Source organism: Eulemur rufifrons, chromosome 16 (genome assembly GCF_041146395.1).
Source record: "Eulemur rufifrons isolate Redbay chromosome 16, OSU_ERuf_1, whole genome shotgun sequence".
NCBI classification, from domain to species: Eukaryota; Metazoa; Chordata; class Mammalia; order Primates; family Lemuridae; genus Eulemur; species Eulemur rufifrons.
Window position 1 is genome coordinate 28,343,657 of NC_090998.1, and position 21,010 is coordinate 28,364,666.

General features: G+C 39.5%; 1 protein-coding gene across 19 annotated transcripts in view; it reads left to right on the forward strand.

Moving 5' to 3' along the window:
• Positions 1–21,010, forward strand: part of BICD1 (BICD cargo adaptor 1) — a 222,538-nt gene that overhangs the window by 91,471 nt on the left and 110,057 nt on the right. For all 19 annotated transcript variants that reach the window (XR_011235767.1, XM_069491391.1, XM_069491382.1 and 16 more), the window contains exon 2: positions 392–604. Coding sequence is in view for 18 of the 19 variants with exons in the window: in XM_069491391.1 (XP_069347492.1) it covers positions 392–604 (213 nt within the window). In the remaining variant the exon portion in view is untranslated. The remainder of the gene's footprint in view (positions 1–391; positions 605–21,010) is intronic.

Here is a 21,010-nt window from a genome sequence, read left to right on the forward strand (position 1 = left end):
ACTCTAGCCCAGATGACATTGTGAGATGCTGTCTCAAAAATAAATAAATAAAAAATAAAAAAATGATAACATAAAGCAGCAATGTTCAAGCTTTAACTCATTATATCTTTTTAAAAATTTGTAACATTATTATGGGTAAATAATAGTTGTATCATTATATCTTTTTTGTAAGATATTTAAAATTTTTCTTTTTCCTTATTAATTGAATTTGAATCATTTCGGCATCAATGAGAGCTGTAGACTGCCATAAAGTATGTGTGTGTTTGCTCTGGAGGTCTTGCCAGGGTACCTTTCTTACACACAAGGCAAAACAGAACATTTTCCCAAGTCTGCTGAATCGTGCTATGGGGCATTTCATTGTGCACTCTTTTTCGTTCCAAATACTCTGCAGGCATTTGGGCAGTCCTTCTCCATCCACCGGAAAGTTGCTGAGGATGGAGAGACTCGAGAGGAGACACTTCTGCAGGAGTCAGCATCGAAGGAAGCTTACTATCTGGGGAAGATCTTGGAGATGCAGAATGAGCTGAAACAGAGCCGGGCTGTGGTCACGAACGTCCAGGCAGAAAACGAGAGGCTCACAGCTGTCGTGCAGGATCTGAAGGAGGTAAACAGACAAATTCCCTGTAAGATATTTATGGGAGAGAGAAATAAGATAAATTTCTCTCTGCAGGAGAGAGCAATAACACTTTTGCTTTAATCAGAGGAGCTGTATTAAGCAGAACACACATAATCCTGATGCTAGCAATTTTTCTGCCTTTTTTAGTAAAATGTCAGCCTGTTCTGAGATAAGCTTTTCTTCTCTTTTATTATTTTTTAAGAATTAAAGTTTTTATGTATTGAGTACTTGAGAATTGGCCTTGCTGTTTCTGCAAAGGTGTTTAAAAAATATAGCAACCTTCGCACTTCCTCTTCCCATTACGTGTTTTAATAGATGTGGAGAAGAATGGTTGGTCGTAGAGCTATACATCAGCACTAATTCAAAATGATGGTAGTGTTAGTTCAGGACTCTTCTCACTGGCGAATGAGACCCAGGGGAGTGTTGTGAGGGGTCCTAGAGTCTGGCAATGCAGATGCCTAAACTCTGTTTCTAGTTAAAGAGAAGGCAGCAAATTACAGCTGGTATGAATTAGGTCAGTCTGTGAGTGTCCACCGAACTCACCGTTTCTCATCAGCTTTTCCAGGGCAGCATCTCATGCCATATCATTTCCAGACTGGCAGAGTCATTCTTTAGTGGAGATGTGATGTTGGAAACAGAGATAGCCAAAAGCAGCTTCGTCTACCAACCCTTTGAGAGCATCTCTAGAAACTTTATATTAAATTACTCACTCCACTTTTTATATGAAAGCTGTAGAAGAGGTGCAGATGTCCTCTAACTCCTACACCAGCGCAGCGGTGATTGACTAACAGGTGCCACGTGGGCTCATTAAATTGAGCATTTCAGTAATAGAAAAATACAGAATGAAAAATGTGTTCAATATTGTGAAATAGAAGAAGTAATCCACTGATATCCTTGTCTTGAAATTAGTGACATATTACAAATAGGGTTCCATTATTATGAGATGCAAGTTGTCCAAAATTCATTGAAACTTAAATAATTTACATTTGCACATGTCCATATTATAATGAACTAAATGAATATTGACAGTAAGGTTTCTGCTTTACTTATCTCATTATCTTTGGACATGCACAAATACAGCAATATGACTTCTGGAGGCAGAGAAAGGTGCCAACCAAGTGTGAGTTAGAGTTGGGTACTAAGAAGAACGTGAGTTGGTTTTCAGGATACCTCATTCCTCTCCAGTGTGAACAATTGTTAAAAACAAAGCTGCTCTCCAGTTTTATTTGATACATCTTTGTGTGCTGTTTTTTTGCCATCACTTGCTTCCCCTTTGGGGCACTAGTCCCTCCTTCTCCTAAGCAATTGCCATTCACCCTTCCAAGTCCAGGCTTCCCTGTGTGACCAGCATCCACTGTGGAAGTGGACCAAATATCATACCGTGCCATGGCCCACCATTCTGGGTTAAGCAAGGTATCACCTATCTGTAGGGGGCAACCTCAGTAGCCACGAACAGCAGGATTGTGTGCAAGTTGGCAGACAGGGCATGATACAGAGAACATGAGGCTGTGTGCACATGCGTGCAGGTGGTTTATGGAGAAGAGCTGGGAAAGTGAGTCAAGCAGTCTTGATGGCCAGTTGGATGGATACTCTGAAAGCTGCACATCCCCACCGTGCGTGACAGCTGCAGCTGAGGAAAGAGCAGCAAAAGTTGAGGAAAGGGCGAGGAATCCACAGATGTTTTTCTGTGTGAGTCAAGGCAGTGGTGATGGACGGGGCATCCTCCCATTGCTGTGCCCGAGGGCCTTTCCAATGAGTAGAGTGATGATAAGCAGCAGAAGTTAATTAAGAATCAGGATATAGGTTAGAAATGAACTGAGACAGCAAAGGAAAAAGTTTTGAACTGATTCAAATCAGGCCTCAAACTTTAGGAAGCATAAACTCGTCAAAACACGAACCCTGGGCCCATCCCCAGAGAGTCTGATTCAGTAGGTCTAGGTGGGACCCAAGAATTAGCATTTCTGACAAGTTCCCAGCTGCTGCTCTGGAAACCACATTTTAAAAACCACTGATTTAGATGCTTTGGCCTGCCTAGAGCTGAGGAAAGGGGCATCATGAGGCTCACGATTTGGGGAATTGCTATAAGTACCGTATCTCCTGAATAAATCATTTGGTTATAATCCTTCAGTTTCAGTGCATTTTCAGTAGTTGATTTGCATTAAGAGAATAACTTGTTACATCCAAATTTATGTATTTTTGATGTATGATAGCTCAAGGCAATTTATCCTATGAATATATTTATTCAGACTTGTCAGGTAACTAAAAGAAAAAAAGGTTGTGTGTTTCCTTGTCTTCTAAATGTGCCAACCATGTATTTGTTATTGTTCTTTCTGATGGGCTGAAAGCCAGTGGTGTTGCTATACCCCTGAGGCTGGCTGTTTTCCATCCAGGCTTTGTGTTTTGTTCTAAGAGAATTATTATTAGCATTTAGAGCTTAATACATGTTGTAAAAGGAGAATAGAAATAAATTATATTTTTGTTATATTGATACAGATTTTTGATGGTTGACATTAAATTGAAATCTCAGATTTGTTTTTATTGTAGGCTGAATTGCATTTTATTTTATTGTCCTTTGCATGGACTGATGCATAGAGATCATGTAACTTAGAAAAATCATACAGTGATGGACCATGAGAAATAGACAAGGATAACCAACCCAAAATTTGGAAGATCGTCAGCTTGACACATGTTGTGTGAATTTAATAATTTAATTAACAGAATCCTTTTTACTTGCTGAAAGGACTCATCTCTTGTTTCAGTAGGATTGTTGGTACTGGTAAAAGTGTATGTGTGTATATGTGTTGTGTGCAATATGGAAGCTTTACCTGTGTGTGTGTGTGTGTGTGTGTGTGTGTGTGTGTAATTACAAGGTCAAATTATCTTCCACATATGGTATTTATAGGATAGTATAACAGAAAATGAAAAAATTGCTGACTTAGGTATTAGCAAATCAATATTCTAGTCTCAGCTCTGCTAAAGGTTTTAGTATGAAATTCATACTAAAATATTTGTAAGATTCATTTTAACATTATATTGGTGTAGAGTAAATACATAATAAACATAAGCTATTATCATTAATAATTATCTGCATCCTCCATAAAAATATTCTTGAAAATATCAGTGATTATGTAGATCTATATTCTTAGGTTAAGATAATAGTAGATAAATATCTCTTTGAATTTATTACCTTTAAGATTCTTTCTGCTGTGATATAAATCAGGCAGTAGGAATTACAGTATGTTTTATTTCTGCCTTGATTATTAAGAAGCTCCAGGGCTATATTTAATAGTAAAGAAACTTAACTAGATTTTTAATCTAATTCTTCTCATTTTTAAACATTTTTATTAGCCTTATTGTATTTGTGTCTTTCTTCAATGGTAAACTGCTGTAAATAATTTTTTAAGGTACAGGGAGTATAAAGAAAAAAATATCACCCAAATCAAAGAATCTCTGAGTTCTCTTAACCCAGCATTATTTCGGTGAAAGCATAAAGAAAATAGATTACTGTAGTGCCTAAGCAGATATTTGGTAAACAAGATTGAATTTCATTTTTCTATCTTAACCTTTATGTGTAACATACTAGAAAATAGCCTACATAGGTTTAAATGGACAATATTTATTGAACACTTATTTTGTGCTAACTTAAACTAAAATCCACATTGATGAAACCATAAAATAGGATAATGAAACTAAATAATACTTAATGCTCTCAATTGTTAGGCAATGTCTCAAATGTAAGATATGTCAGAATTTACTATAATATTTACAAAGTATACAAAACAATTATACAGTTTTTTTGTTTGTTTGTTTTTGAGACAGAGCCTTGCTCTGTTGCCCCGGCTAAAGTGCAGTGGCGTCTTCACAGCTCACAGCAACCTCAAACTCCTGGGCTCAAGCTATCCACTTGCCTCAGCCTCCCAAGTAGCTGAGAGTACAGGCACACACCACCTTACCCAACTGATTTTTCTATTTTTTTTGTAGACAGGATCTCTTTGTAGACAGGCTTTTTATAGACAGGCTCTTGCTCAGGCTGGTCTCAAACTCCTGAGCTCAAGGGATCCTACCCCTCTCAGGCTCCCAGAGTGCTAGGATTACTGGCATGAGCCACCACACCCAGCAAATTACACAGTATTTCTAACCGAAATTGATACATATATAATAAAGAGATGTCACATAAGATAGCCCTTTCAGGTGGAATGTAGAAGATTAGGGTTATAAAATGAATTATTGACCTTAGTGGAGATTAAGTCTATACTTTAAAGTGCAAATACCTTAACATTTATTGAGTGCCAGACATTGTCCTAAATATTTTACACGCATTAACTTGCTGAATCTTTATAACAGCACTATGGAGGTAGGTCCTATTATTTTATCATCCTGTTTTACTGATGGGGCACATGAATCAGTATCAAACGAGAGGTCAAGTCTCTTGTCCAAAGCACATGGGTACTAAGTGACAAGTCATAATCTGAACGCAGGAAAACTAGCTTTGATGTATACACTCTTAGCCATGTCATTGTGGCTGCCAAGAGCACACGTTTCTCTCTTCTGAACCTTGCCTCAAGCTAATGAAATTTATGGCAAAATATATGAAGCTTTATATGAACCACAGTAGCTGGTGTGGTTTGAATGTGTCCCCCTCAGATTCATGTATTGAAACTTAATTGTCAATGTATTAAGAGATGAGGCCTTTAGGAGGTGAATGGGATCAATAACTTCATAAAAGGACTGGGGGCAACTACCTAGGTCTTTTTGCCTTCACAGCCTTCATCCCCCCTGCAGGCTGCAGTAACAGGCGCCATCTTGAAAGCAGAGAGCAGCCCTCAGCAGACGCTGAACCTGCTGGCGCCTTGATCTTAGACTTCGAGTCTCCAGAACTGTGAAAAATAAATTACTGTTTTTTATAAATTACCCAGTCTCAGATATCATGTAGAAATGGACTAAGACAATAGCTAAATTTGTAACATGTTGGAACATTATAGGAAATGACCATTTTATATTTTAAAAGCTGCTTGGCCCATATGATTGTTATTAATTTAAAATTTCAATTTTTCCCTCATTGGAATATACAATCAAATTTCATAGTATACCAGTGATCCAATTTCCGTAAATCTTTTATTATGTCAGCCTTTTAGGGGTACATCTATTCCACCATAAGGAATCCATATCCATGAAATCTTAGGATGGGAAGGTACCTCAGTGATTATTTGTAATGACTTCCCTTGGATCAATAATTCTTTCTCCAGCATCCCTAAAATGACCATGTAACCTTTATTCAGAAACTTACAGGATTATGGAGAAGATATGAGTCTCTTCAAGGAAGGAATTATGTTTTGTCTGTCATTTATCCTGGTATTCTTAGCACCCAGCGTAGTGCCTGGCTAAAAACAAACATTGAAAAATAATTTTTATTGAGTTGAATTGAACCAAACAGAACTGAAAGAACATGCTTTGGGAGTTAGCTACCTTTGGGTGTGAATTTTAGCTGTGCCACTTACCAACAATGTGATATTGGACAAGTTACATTTGTTCTCCAAGCTTCAGCTTCCTGACTTCCAATGTGGAGATGATCATACTAACTTACGGTCCTATGTAAAATGCCTGGTACAGTGGAGATAACAAATTATTGTTCATTCCTTATTTTCCAGCTCCTTCCCAAGGTTGCCCATCCTGTTGCTTGGCAGATCTAATCGTTAAACTGCTCTTTTTTGTTAGATGAAAAATTGATTCCCCATAATTTTCATGCACTGGCCATATTTCTAGCTTCTGGATCCACAGAGAATTTTTTTTTTCAGTTTCCTATTTTACTTGAAGTTTTAACCCATGCCCAACAACTTCAAATATTTGAAAAGAGTTATCTTATTATCTCCCTTTTTTCAAACTAAACACATCTAGATCCATTATCACTTTCCATTGTAACATGGTTTCACGATGGCTCAGCATCCTGGTTACCCTTCTTAGACTGATATCCAGTGTCTCTTAAAAATGTGTGTCTACTTCTTAAAAACATTGACATTCTTGACTATCTTTACCCTTGTTGGAAATCCTTGAAAATTTAAACCATTGGACCTAGGTTTTGAGTTTCTCTCTAAGCATTCATCATGGGGGTTTAATCTTTTTGAATTTCAACTTCGTAGTCATACATTTATTATTCAACAAAGACCTTTTCATTGCTTACTATGAGCCAGTATTTAGGTACCTGGGAAATATCAATGAACAAAAATTCAATGATGAGTGAATATTTCAATGTTAAAACAGCTAAACGTGTTTAAAAATTATTTCCTTCTACTTTTTTGTATCTGTAGAAATAATGAGCTGTGTTTTAGACAGTTTATAACATTTCATCAGTAATATTGGACTCATACAGATTTTTATAATTTCAGGTCTGACAATTAAGTCTTTATCCATCTTAAGTTGATTTTTTTTAATTTCAGCATATTACGGGGGTACAAATGTTTAGGTTACAGATATTGCTTTTGACCCACCTGAATCAGAGGTTCAAGCATGTCCATCCCCCAGATGGTGCACACTGTCGCGCCGCAGTTGCCAGCAAGTACGACACGACCAGTTGGAGTTCTTCCAGCAGTAGTTTAATGAGGCATCTACAACAGTTACATGGCGAGAGACCTCGAACAGGAAATGCAAGCTGCTTTTATAGCCCCGGATAGGTGTGTCCCACAAGCGTGTCCCACAGGGATAGGTGGAGGGCCTGACTATGCATGTCCTGGGCGGATACACTAGGAGGCCTAGACCGCTCCCCACAGCACACAGCACTCATTAGGTGTGAATATACCCATCCCTTTCTCCCCCCTCCCACCTGCCTGACGCCCAGTGAATGTTATTACTATATGTGCGCATAAGTGTTAATCAGGTAATACCAATTTGATGGTGAGTACATATGGTGCTTGTTTTTCCATTCTTGTGATACTTCACTTAGTAGAATGGGTTCCAGCTCTATCCAGGATAATACAAGAGATGCTAAATCACCATTGTTTTTTTGTTGCTGAGTAGAACTCCATGGTATACATATACCCCATTTTATTAATCTGCTCATATATTGATGGGCACTTGGGTTGTTTCTAGGTCTTTGCAATTGTGAATTGTGCTGCTATAAACATTCTAGTGCAGATGTCTTTTTTTATAGAATGTCTTTTTTTCCTTTGGGTAGATGCCCAGTAATGGGATTGCTCGATCAAATGGTTGTTCTACTTTTAGCTGTTTGAAGTATGTCCATATTACTTTACACAGAGGTTGTACTAGTTTCCAGTCCCACCAGCAGTGTATGAGTGTTTCTATTAAGTTGATTTTTGAGTATGGTGAGAGAGAAGGGGAAAGAGTCTAGTTTCATTCTTCTACCTATGGGAATTCAATTTTCCCAGTACCATTTATTGAAAAGGGTGTCCTTTCACCAGTGTATGTTTTTGTAGACTTTATCAAAGATCAGTTGGCTGTAGATATGTGACTTTATTTCTGGATTCTCTCTTTTGTTCCATTGACCTGTATGTCTGTAACCTAGGGAAGACTCTTCTGGACATTGCTCTAGGCAAAGAATTCATGACTAAAAGCACAAGCAACAAAAACAAAAATAGATAAATGGGATTTAATTAAACTCAAAAGCTTCTGCATAGCAAAAGAAATAATTAACAGAGTGAACAGATAACCTGCAGAGTGGGAGAAAATATTTGCAAACTATGCAACCGTCAGGGGACTAATATCTAGAATTTACAAGGAACTCAACAACAATAACAAAACGAATAACCCCATTAAAAAGTGGGCAAAGGACATGAATAGACATTTTTCAAAAGAAGACATACAGATGGCCAGCAGGCATATAAAAAAATGCTCAACATCACTAATCATCAGAGAAATGCAAATTAAAATCACAATGAGATGTCATTGTACAGCAGTCAGAATGGCTATCATTAAAAAGACAAAAGAATAACAAACGTTGGCAAGGATACAGAGAAAGGGGAATGCTTGTTCATTATTGGTGGGTGAATAAATTAGTACAACCTCTATGGAAAACACTATGGAGATTTCTCAAAGAAATAAAAACAGACCTACCATTCAATCCAGCAATCCCACTACTGAGTAGTTACCCAAAGGAAAAGAAATCATTATATCAAAAAGACACCTGTGCTCGTATGTTTACCTCAGCACCATTCACAATAGCAAAGATATGGAATCAACCAAAGTGTCCATCAATGGATGATTAGATAAAGAAAATATGGTATATATACACAATGGAATACTATTTGGCCATTAAAAATAATGAAATATAATGTCTTTTGCAGCAACATGGTGATGAGAAATTACTTAATGGGTACAATGTATATTATTTAGGTTATGGATACACTAAAAGCCCAGAATTCACCATTATGCAATATTAATATATTCCTGTAACAAAACTGTACCTGTACCCTTTAAATTTATACCAAAAAAGTCTCTCTCTTTGTTTGTTTGTTTGTTTGTTTGTTTGTAGAGACTACAAATAGGTGGTATCTGGTGTGACTAAATAAGCGAAAACCAGCATCTAAACAGCCAGATTAGATGCTATGAACCCAGCCACCACCACATATTCGCTTTATTCAGAGGCGAGCTCCTCCTCTGCCCTTTAAAAATCTATTTACTTCTCCAGGCATACCTCAGAGATATTCTGGGCCTAGTTCTGGACCACTGTAATAAAGCAAATATTACAATAAAGTCAGTCAGCCAAACTTTTGGCATTATGCCTAAAAAATCAATGTATATACCTTAATTTAAAAAATACTTCAGTGCTAAAAAATGCTAACCACCATCTGAGCCTTCAGGAAGTCATGATCTTTTTGCTGGTGTAGAGTCTTGCCTCCATGTTGATGGCTGCTAGCTGATCAGGGTGGTGGTTCAGTGGCTGTGGCAATTTCTTATAAGAAGACAATGATGAAGCTTGTCGCATCGATTGACTCTTCCTTTCATGAAAGATTTCTCTGTAGTATGGGATGCTGTTTGATAGCATTTTACCCACAGTAGAACTTCTTTCAAAACTGGAGTCAATCCTCTCAAACCCTGTTGCTGCTTTATCAACTAAGTTTATTTAGTATTCTAAATCCTTTGTTGCATTTCCACAGTGTTCACAGCATCTTCAGGAGTAGATTCCATCTCAAGAAACTACTTTCTTTGCTCATCCCTAAGAAGCAGCTCCTTATCTATTCAAGTTTGATCATGAGGTTGTAACAATTCAAGCTCCACTTGTAGTTCTATTGTGTTGGTGTTTCCACCACATCTGTGGTTACTTTCTCCACTGAAGTCTTGAACCCCTCAAAGTCATCCAGGAGGGTTGGAATTAACATCTTCCAAACTTCTGCTCCTGTTTATATTTAGACTTCCTCCCATGAATCACAAATGTTCTTAATGGCATCTGGAATGGTAAATCCTTTCCGGGAGGTTTTCAATTTATTCTGCCCATATCCATAAAAGGAATCACTATCTATGGCAGCTATAACCTTACAAAATATATTTCTTAAGTTATAAGACTTGAAAGTCAAAATTACACCTTGATCCATGGGCTGCAGAATGGATGTTGTGTTAGCAGGCATAAAAACAACATTCATTCAACCCTCACTGCTAAATTTGGCTTTAAAAAAAATTAAAAGAAAAAAAAAAAAACCAACATTCGTCTCCACATACATCAGAACTCTTGGATGACCAGGTGCCTTGTCAATGAGCAATAATGTTTTGAAAGGAATCTTTTTTTCTGAGCAGTAGGTCTCAACAGTGGGTTTCAAATACTCAGTAAATCATGCTGTAAATAAATGTGCTGTCATTCAGGTTTTGTTGTTCCCTATATAGAGCACAGATAGAGTAGATTTAGGGTGATTCCTAAGGGCTCTAGGATTTTTGGAATGATCACTGAGCATTAACTTCAACTTAAAGTCACCAGCTACTTTGGCCCCTAACAAGAGAATCAGCCTGTTCTTTGAAGTTTTGGAGCCAGGACTTGACTTCCCCTCTCTAGCTATGAAAATCCTACATGGCATCTTCTTCCAACAGAAGGCTGTTTCATCTACGTTGAAAATCTTTTTTTTAGTGTAACCACCTTCATCAACCATCTTAGCTAGATCTTCTTGGTAACTTGCTGCCTTACCTTGCACTTTCATGCTATGAAGATGGCTTCTTTCCTTCAATCTTATGAACCAACCTCTGGTCGCTTCGAAGTTTTCTTCTGCAACTTCTCACCTCTCTCAGCCTTCATAGAATTGTAAAGAGTTAGGGCCTTGCTCTGTGTTGGGCTTTGGCTTAAGGGAATGTTACGGATAGTTTGCTCTTCCAGACCACTCAAAGTTTGTCCATATCAGCAAAAAGTCTTTTTCACTATCTTATCATGCCTTTGTTCACTGGAGTAGCACTTTTAATTTCCTTCAAGAACTTTTCCTTTGCATTTACAACTTGGCTAAATGTTTGGCACAAGAGGCCTAGCCTTGGCCTATCTCAGCTTTCAACGTGCCTTCCTCACTTAATCATTTCTAGGTTTTGATTTAAAATGAGACACACATGATTCTTCTTTTCACTTGAACACTTATAGGCCCTTGTAGAATTACTATTAATAATTGGCCTAATTTCAATATCGTTGTGTCTCAGAGACTAGGGAGTCCCTGAGTGAGGAAGAGAGATGGGAGGAATGACTGATCAGCGGAGCAGTTGGAACACACACATTTATCAGTTAAGGTCACTATCTTATATGAGTGTGGTTTGTGTCCACATAATAGACATAATAATAATGAAAAAGTTTGAAATATTGCAAGAATTACCAAAACCTGACACTGAGACATGACATGAGCACATGTTGGAAAAATGGCACCACCAAGCACATTTGATGGGGAATTGATTGCTACAAACCTTCAATTTGTTAAAAAAAAAAAACTCAGTATCTGTGAAGTACAATAAAGTGTGTGTGTACCTGTATTTGACACATAGCAGTTTGGTAATAGTGTCGAATTGCAAGTCAGGAAATCTAAGTTCAGGTCCTAGCTCAACTGTTTTATCAGTTGTGTGATTAACCTGCTCATTTCCCATATAAAAACACCTGTCCTACTCCCCATAATTTTTATGAGGACCAAATGAGATATTTTTCATGGAAGTGCTTTATATGTAATAGAGGACTTTGTAAATGTTATTTATTGTTTCAAAGTTTGGTTATCCACCTATTCACACATAGGAAGATAAAAGCAATAAATTAGAAAGATATGTTGGAGTAAAAGGAGAGGCCCCCAGCACCGTCTGACAGCAGCAAGAAATAATGGCTGACATCCTGACATCAGAAGGGGAAACTGAACACATATTTAAAAGCCAGTGGGTTGAAAGAGGTGACCCATCTGAGTGCTCTCACTGTCAGTATAAACACCCTTTCATACCTGGCTAGTCCTTGAGAGAGTCCATGTTATTACTCAGTACAACAACTCCTGTGCTTACTGATGACCGGAATCCTAGGGAAAAGGTTGAATTATTTAATGTATCCAATAAATAACAAAATGTTTCTTCTAGTTTCTGATGTTTCTGGCTGAATAATTGGTCATCCTGAGCTGTGTTTACACTTAGCTGAATGAGACCGACACTTCCATCTGAATGGTGATTTTAAGTTCTGTGAAGGCATGGCCAGGGCATAGCTGGGTAGTTGTCTATTTCCCTGGCATGTCCCAGTTCCTGTGCTGTTCTCGGTACTTGTTGGGAGTGGACCTCACACCTCTCTGGATTGATGCAGTGCACCAAACAGTGAGGAACTGTCATTGCTTTTAACTGATTTACATAACTGATAATAATATCATAGCTAGCATTTATTGCAAGCTTTTCACGTGCTGAGTGTGCTACTTAGCACTTTGCTGTGTTCATCATCTCATTTAATTCTCTCAACAAATTTGCAGTGCGTATACTGTATCCATCCTCCCTTTACCGGTGAGGCAAAGAGGCTAAATAACTTGTCCAGCAAGTAGTTAAGCTGTAGTCCAAAACCAGGCAGTCTGCGCAGGAGTCCCTGCTCTTACCTGTGTTGCCTACTCACTGGTTTATTGATTGATGGTCGAGAGCTAAATTTCTTCTTTTGGTCAAAGCGTTCTTTCCAACACTTGCTGTGCTACAGTAAACAAATATTTCTATTCATATCATTGGGAATTTGTTTACCAAAATATAGACAGTTCACTTGCATGATGGTGATTTCACTGTGCCTTTGCAAAAAATAAGAGGATACGTAAATGGGTTTGTTTGTAAGGATTAGTTTGCAACTATAGGCTCATAGAAATTTTTGTGCATGTATAGTTCTATGAGTTTTAGCACATATATAGATTCATATAGCCACAACCACAATCAGGATGTAGAACAGTTTTATCACCTCGAAAACCTCCCTTAGTCTGTGCTCCTGTTTGTGGTCACACACCACAACCCACCCCAGCCCAGCCTCTCGTAACCAATGGTCTGTTCCCCCACCCAATTACTAACCAGGCCCAACCCTGCTTAGCTTCCAAGATCTCCAGTGGTCTACTCTCTATCACTATAGTTTTTCTTTTCAGGAATGTTATATAAATCGATTCAAACAGTATGTAACCTTTTGAGATTGGGTCCTATCTCTCAGCATAATGCCTTTGGGATTCATCTAAGTTGTTGCATATGTCAATAGTTCCCTTTTATTGCTGAGTATTAGTCCAGTGTATGGCTATACTGCAGTTGTATTAATCAGTTTACCTATTGAAGAACATTTGGTTTGTTTTAAGATTTTGGCGATTATGAATAGAGCTTCTATAAGCATTCATGTACATTTATGTTTTTGTGTGCACATAAGTTTTCATTTCTCTAGGGTAAATACTTAGGGCATATGGTAAGTACATGTTTAACTTTTCCAGAGTGGCTATACCATTTTGCTTTCTCGCTAGCAATATGTAAGAGTTCCTGTTGCCCTTATTCTTTCCACCGCTCGGTATTGCCAGTATTTTTTTTTATTTTAGCCACTTTACTAGGTATATAGTGGCATCTCATTGTGATTTTAATTTGCATTTCTCTAATGGCTAAGAATATTGAACATCTTTTCATGTGCTTCTTTGCCTCCCATATATTCTCTTTGGTAAAATATCTGTCCAAGGCTTTTGCCCATTTTTAATTGGGCTATTTCTTAGTAAGTTTTGAGAATTCTTTATACATTCTAGATACAAGTCCATCATTGCATGTGTAATTTGCAAATATTTTCTTCCAGTATACAGTCTTTTTACTCTCCTAAAAGTGTCTTTTGCAGAGCAAAAAGTTTTTCATTTTGATGAAGTCCAGTGTATCAAAAAATGTCTTTGTGTATCATGCTTTTGGTGTCAGGCTTAAGAATCCCTCCCTATCTCCAGATCATGAAGATTTTTACCTATACTTTCTTCTAAAAACTTTATACCTTTATATTTAGATGTATGATCTGTTTTGAGTTAATTTTTAAATTTTACATTAATATAGTGACTGGATTTTTGTCAAATATATAGGGAATTCTCTCAGTCTACTTACTTCATGGTTAGTCCAGAAACAAATGAGAGCAACTTTTAGTGTATCCACAGGGGATACACGGACACCAGGCATGAAGTGTAAAGGGTGGAGGGCAGGCTGAGGGGCCGGCTGCAGGGCACGGGCAGCACACAGGGCCGGGCAGCCCCAGGCATTGGGAGCTCTTGTTCCTGGCCCCCAGCCAGTGGCACGATGGGATAGACATACATTTTGTTGCAGTTGAGAAGCCCCTTCTAGAGGGAAGATGGAGGGAAAAGGCAAAAGGAAACAAATTCCAGAAACATGAGCAGGAAGCTTGTGTTCCTGCTCCAGCCGCAGTGCCCTTGCCCATCAGGAGATGCCACCCAACCCATGGGGCTTTTCATGTTAAAGCTCCAACAGTCACACCTAGGTGGCAACAGAATGACCAAGAACAGGGAAGGGAAGGTGAGAGTAGGACCCGGGCTGGACCCTGGCTGCGAGGGGAATGTGGGCTGTTGGACTGCAGGACAGCAGGGCCTGGCAGGGCCCGTGGGGAAGACCCGTGGCTGGTCTGACGGAGCTTGTAAAGCAGGGTGTACAGTGGCTGCCAGACTGAGGAGCTGGGCTGTGGTGGAGGAGAGGGCCGGAGAGCCCCTCCATGGGGAGAAGCTGTTGCAGTGAAAAAGGAACAAGGGGAACAGCCCCAGAGAAGGTGAGAGGGAAGCACAGCTGAGCAGCATCCTGGACTCAGAACTAACGTGAGAAGCTGGAGACACCTCTCCAGAGTTCAGGGGTCCCTCACTTCCTGCATCGCCAGTTGCTAGTAACTGTTCATAATTAATTAGACCTGGAGGAAGAACAAGGGCCTCTTGTCACCTCCCCCAACCTCAGATGCTGCACCAAGGGAGGGGGTAGGAAAGAGCGAGGAGGGTAGAAGGCTGGGAGTGGGGAGGGATCTCCTGGGTCCCTTAGAGATGGAGGGCAGGGGTAGTAGGCAGGTGGCGGAGGCTGGTTCCTGTGCATGGAATGTTGTGTGGGTTACCTGGATTGTAATAGGTGCTGGCAGCTGCTTCTACAGCCTTGGTTTTGACTGCAGGAGTGAGGGGATATCAGGGCGCTGACGGGAGGTTCTGTGAGCCCAGGATAGGGGTAGCCAGGAGGGCAAGGGTATATTTCATTGGTAATTGGTGGAAAAGTTGGTGGCAAAGCAATATGTCCCACTGGGCGTGTAGGAGTACTCATAGGCTCCACTGGGTCTTTGCCTCTGGAGCCCTGATGTGCCTAGAGCATGCGTTGTCCAAATTGCTGTAAAGGTTAACTTGTGTGAAGCAGAAGCTTCCCAGCCATATCCTGCTTCAGCCTTCACTGTTCCCTTGATGTAGTTTGCAATGGACACAGGCTTGTTGATCACACAGTCCTGCATCAGCTAAAAAGGCAGCTTGAAGAACTACGTGGCATCCTCCTCTTGGACAGAAAGATGACTGATGAGGGGGAAGGTAGACAATGCCTTTCTGGACCCTTTGAAGGCCTCTGACACATTCTTCATGTCATTGAACTCAAGTTTCATGTGATTATAGGACATTGGGATCTCTCAGTGTTGACGATGATCACTTCGCCACTCTCTGAGTGGTTCTTGTTGAGTGCCATGGCATCTTGGAAAGGGGTCCGAGACTCTCAATGCAGTGCCTTGAATTAATTTTTGTATAAGGAGTGAGGTTTGTTTGTTTTTTCCTCTAGCTGTAAAAGTGTGCGCAGGAGTGAGGTTTAGATTGAGGTTCATTTTTTGGCTTATAAATGTACAATTGTCCCAGCACCATTTGTTGAAAAGACTTTCTCCATTGCACCTCGGTCAAAACTAATTGGCCATGTTTGTGTGTGTCCATCTCTAGGTTTTGTGTTCTATTCCCTTGATCTGTGTGTCCTTCCCTTCGCCAGTACACACTGTCACGGTGAGGTCAGAGAGGTAACAGCAAGCCGGATCATGTAGGGCCTGACGGACCATTGAAAGGATTTGACTTTTACCTGAAGTGAAATTAGGAACCATGAGAGGGTGAGCACAGGAATGACATAGGAGAGACATGACTTCACTGGGGCAAGGATAGGAGTGTGGGGTTGTTGCCGTCGTCCAGATATGAAAAGATGGTGGTTTAGACCAGAATGATGGGTGGAGGTGGTGAAAAGTGGTCATAATCTGAATGTATTTTAAGAGTGGTGGCAACATGGCTTTCTAATGGTTTGGATGTAGAGAATGAGATATAGGGGAGGGAAAAGATAATTCCAGTCAAAAGATTTTAGCTTGACCAACTTGAAAAGTGGAGTTATTATCAGTTGAAATGGGGAAGGCTTCAGATGGAGCAAGCTTTAGGAAGGAAGATCAGAAGTTTGGTTCTGAAAATGTTCTGTTTTAACATTTCTACTGGACATCCAAGTATAGATGTTGAGTGGGTAGTGGGAGATAAGGGCCTAGAGTTTGGGAGAGAGCTCTAGGGATAGAGATATAAATTTTGGAGTTATCAGCAGATGGGTGCTATTTAACACCATCATATTGGTGAGATCACCAGGGGCAGAAGTGTAGATAGAAAAGAGAAGAGGCCCAACCACTGAGCCCTGGGCCACTGCAGCATTGAGAGAATGGAGACAAGATGGAAAACTAGTGAAGGAGACTAAAAAAATAATAGTGAGGTAGAAAGAAAATAAAGACAGTATGGTTTCTGGAAGCCAAATGAAGAAAATGGTATCTAGGAAAGGGGTGATCCACAGTGGAAATGTTGTTAACAGGTCAAACCAGACAAGGAAATGAATTGACCATTGGGTTTAGCAACACGGGTCATTGGTCACCTCAACGAGAGGAGTTTCCGTAGAGTTGCGGGAGCAGAAGCCTGATGAGAATAGGTTGAAGAGAGAACAGAAGGAGAGGAATTGGAGACAGAGAATAGACTTTTTCATGGAGTTTGCTTGCAAGGAGGAGCAAAGAAATGAGGTAGGTAGGGGACAAAATGGGCTCAAGTGCAAGTTGTTGCTTTTTGTTCCTTTTTTTTTTTTTATTCTTTTTTTTTCTTTGTTTTCTTTTTCTTTTTTTATTTTCCAGCCTGTGCAACATAGCATTTTTGTTCCTTTTAAAGATGGGAGAAATAGCAATACGTGTGAATGCTGATGGGTATGGCCCAATAGACAGGGATTTTATTGACGTAAGAAGAAAGGGGAAGATTGCCTAGAGCAATTGATTTCCTTGAGTGAAGGAGAAAGGGAAGGAATCTGGTACAAAAATGAAGGAATTGCCTTTAGAAGGCAGCGGGGACATTTAATCTATGGTAACATGGAAAAGCAGGATATATGGATGCAGATGGCAGCGTGTGGGTAGATGTGAACGCAGAGAGTCTGTGCGAGTCGTCTGCAGTCTGAGGCAAGGTCAGCAGCTGAGAGTGAAGGTGCGGGAGGTGCTGGGACTTGAGAGAGAAGTGGGAGATAGTCGCCTGGGAGAGTGAGCCACGAAGGAATGAGCTTGGGAGTGGGTGGTTGTGCTAGGAGGAAAAGAACCCTCAGAAAGAGGAATTCCAGGAAGTGAGATCATCTCTGTGCACATTGAGAATGCCAGGAGTTAAGACCAGAAGTTCTGGAGATGATGACTGAGACCCAGGAGCTGATGACTTGGAGAAATGAAGGGGAATGAGTTGGTGTTTGTTAGGTAACAGTAATAATGCTGGATAGTGGACAATATAATCTGAGGACATGAGATTTAAAGCACAGGGGTTTTAGGAAGGAGAGAGAGAAAATGCTCTGAGAGCAGCCATGTGGAACAAAAGGGACACTTCTTCCACCTCGAGGCCCAGTGGTAGGGAGGGTGAAAAATAGTCATCATGGGAGAGGGTTGCAAGGGAAACAGGATCCCCAAGGGAGAGTCAGGTTTCCATTAAAGCAAGGTGAGACGTGCATTATACACGTCTGTGAAATCATCACGATGCCTGCTGTAATCCTGTATGCTGATACTGTCAGTCAATATCGATTGGTCGTAAAATGCATGTATTATAGTAAGGAGCATATACATTTATTTCTCTTTCCAAGGATTGGAAATATTTTTTCCCATGATTTGGAAAGTTAGGTTATTATATTTGTCAATGAGAAATAATAAAACAACTTTTTAATAGTTCTCAAAATGATGTCAGTTGATCTTTATTCAAAAATATCTTTAGCCTTTTTGAGGTTATTTTGAGGAAGCAATAAGGACCTGCATCTCCACGTTGCTAAACATTTGGAGGAAAACTTCACAAATTAATGCATATTTAAATATTCCCAACATCCAGATATTGGACATTATTTGGACACAGCTTCAAATTGTACCACTTTTTTTGTTTGTGACTATTTTATTTCTGCATTAGACAATGAGAAGGGGCAGAAACTTCTGGCCTAATATGACAGTTACATCAACTTCCTATGTAATAGCCTGTCATTAAGCTAGTGCCAAATGGAGAATTAAATGGAAAACTGTCGGGGAAGGTCAAGCTAAAGTTAGAAATGGCGAGAGAGCGTTGCTCAGGACATACTGTAAAAATGGCAAGTCTGAAGCTGACATTGATTAAAAAAGGAAATTTCTGTTTTAAAAGTAATCTTGTAATCTTGCACAGTCTCTTTACTTTTTTTCAAGGTCATGAAGTTTTAATCTGTTATTGTTCACCATTTAAAAATAAACAGTGAAAAGCAGCCTCCTTTTTAAAATGTAGAACTGGTGTGGTGCATACTTAGCATTTATATGAGGATTTCTGTCCTCTCTTCCCTTCCTCCCTCCCACCCTTCCTCCTGTTTCCTCCTTCCCTCCCTCCCTCCCTTCCCTTTCCTATCTTGTGAATAGGGTCAAACGCCAGTTTTCTAGTTCTTGGAGCATAAGAGTAAAGATCTGTGCACAATTCATTTTGTTCACATTGATTCTTAAACTAAAAATAGCTCGATTCAGTTTCAAACTTTTTCTCCCACCCTGAGCTCAGGTTTTCGTTCCTCATGCAGCCTGGTAGATGGATAAGTAATGCACCGTCAGCATTTCAGCTGGAATGCTTTGTGGACAATTTTAATCTTTTTTTTTACATCTTGACCTCTATTTCCAAAGAAGATGCTGGTTGGCAGGTCTAGCCTGATTAAGATTCCGTTCAGGCATTTAATTCTCCTAAGGGAATTTACAGCTTAATCTAACAATCAAGGATACCAGAATCTACTAAGGACTTAATTTCTTGAAGGTTATATGAAACGTATACTTGAGCAACTTGATGAGTGAGCTTAGTGATAGCATAATGAATTTTGATATATATCTCGAATTACACTTTTTCATGCTTAGTCAACAAAGACATTTTTAAAAACAAATATCGTAGACTGAATCATACTAGCTGCATGAATAGACCCAAATTTAACTTTCAGTTTGAATAAAAATACAACACTCTGCATCCCATAAGAAAGGCTAGTTTGTATATTACCACTTGTTCAGTGACATTGAAAGTACTTATTTAGAAATAGTTCTCCAGTAGAGTTTTGGTTACACTAAGACAATTTTTCAAAAAGAATTGTAACTAAACATCTCTTCTGAGGTATCACAATACACAAAAGCCTCACAACCTGCCTTAGATTATAGAAATCTAAAATATCAAAATGGGTTTCCTGATAGGCTTTGGCACACAGTATATCCCTACAGTTGTTTTAAACGTGCATATTAGTAAATTGACAATATTTACAAGCAGAATTATTCACGTGTCTTGTAGCCTACACGAGAAGTAGGATATGTACATAAGAATATAATAGTTAGAATGAAAGATATAAAAGAACCCATCAGGATAACAGCTCCTTTCTTGCTCCCCAACAGTTAATAATAATGAAACTGGGCCTTGAGAGTGATAAAAATCTTGTATCATATTTGAATCAACCTTTCATTGGTAGTGCTTGCCAATGGGATGTTGTTTCACAACCTTTTTTCCTTCATTATCATCTCTTTAAGAAGCCTTCTTGGATGTTTTTTCCTAATTGCCACAAAATTTAACATAGGTGTACCTTGTTTTCCTGTGCTTTGCCTTTTTTTTTTTTTTTTCCTTGAGACAGAGTGTCACTTTGTTGCCCTGGCTAGAGTGAGTGCTGTGGTGTTAGCCTAGCTCACAGCAACCTCAAACTCCTGGGCTTAAGCGATCCTACTGCCTCAGCCTCCCGAGTAGCTGAGACTACAGGCATGCGCCACCATGCCTGGCTAATTTTTTCTATATATTTTAGTTGGCCAGATAATTTCTTTCTATTTTTAGTAGAGATGGGGGGGGGGTGTCTCTCTCTTGCTCAGGCTGATCTCGAACTCCTGACCTCGAGCGATCCACTCGCCTAGGCCTCCCAGAGTGCTAGGATTACAGGCGTGAGCCACCGCGCCCGGCCTTTGTGCTTTGCTTTATTGCACTTTGCAGATACTGTGCTTTTTTTTTTTTTTTTTTTAACAAATTGAAGGTTGTAACAACCCTGTGTCAAGCAGTTCATTCAGTGCCATTTTTCCAACAGCATGTGCTCACTTCATGTCTCTGTGTTCCTATTTTGGTAATTCTCACAATATTTCAAACTTTTTCATTATTATTATATCTGTTATGGTGATCTGTCATCAGTGATCTTTGATGTTAACTATTGTAATCATTTTGGGGTACCATCACCTTCACCTGTATAAGACTTAATTGATACTTAGTTGATAAATGTGTGTGTTCTGACTGCTCTACCAACTGGTCATTCCAGCACATCTCTCCCTTCCCTTGGGCCTCCCTGAGACACAACAACATTGAAATTAGGCCTGTTAGTAACCCAAGGCCTCTAAGTGTTCAAGTGAAAGGAAAAGTCCCATATCTGGCACTTTAAATCAAAAGCTAGAAATGACTAAGCTTAGTGAGGAAGGCATGTTGAAAGCTGAGGTAGGCCGAAAGCTAGGCC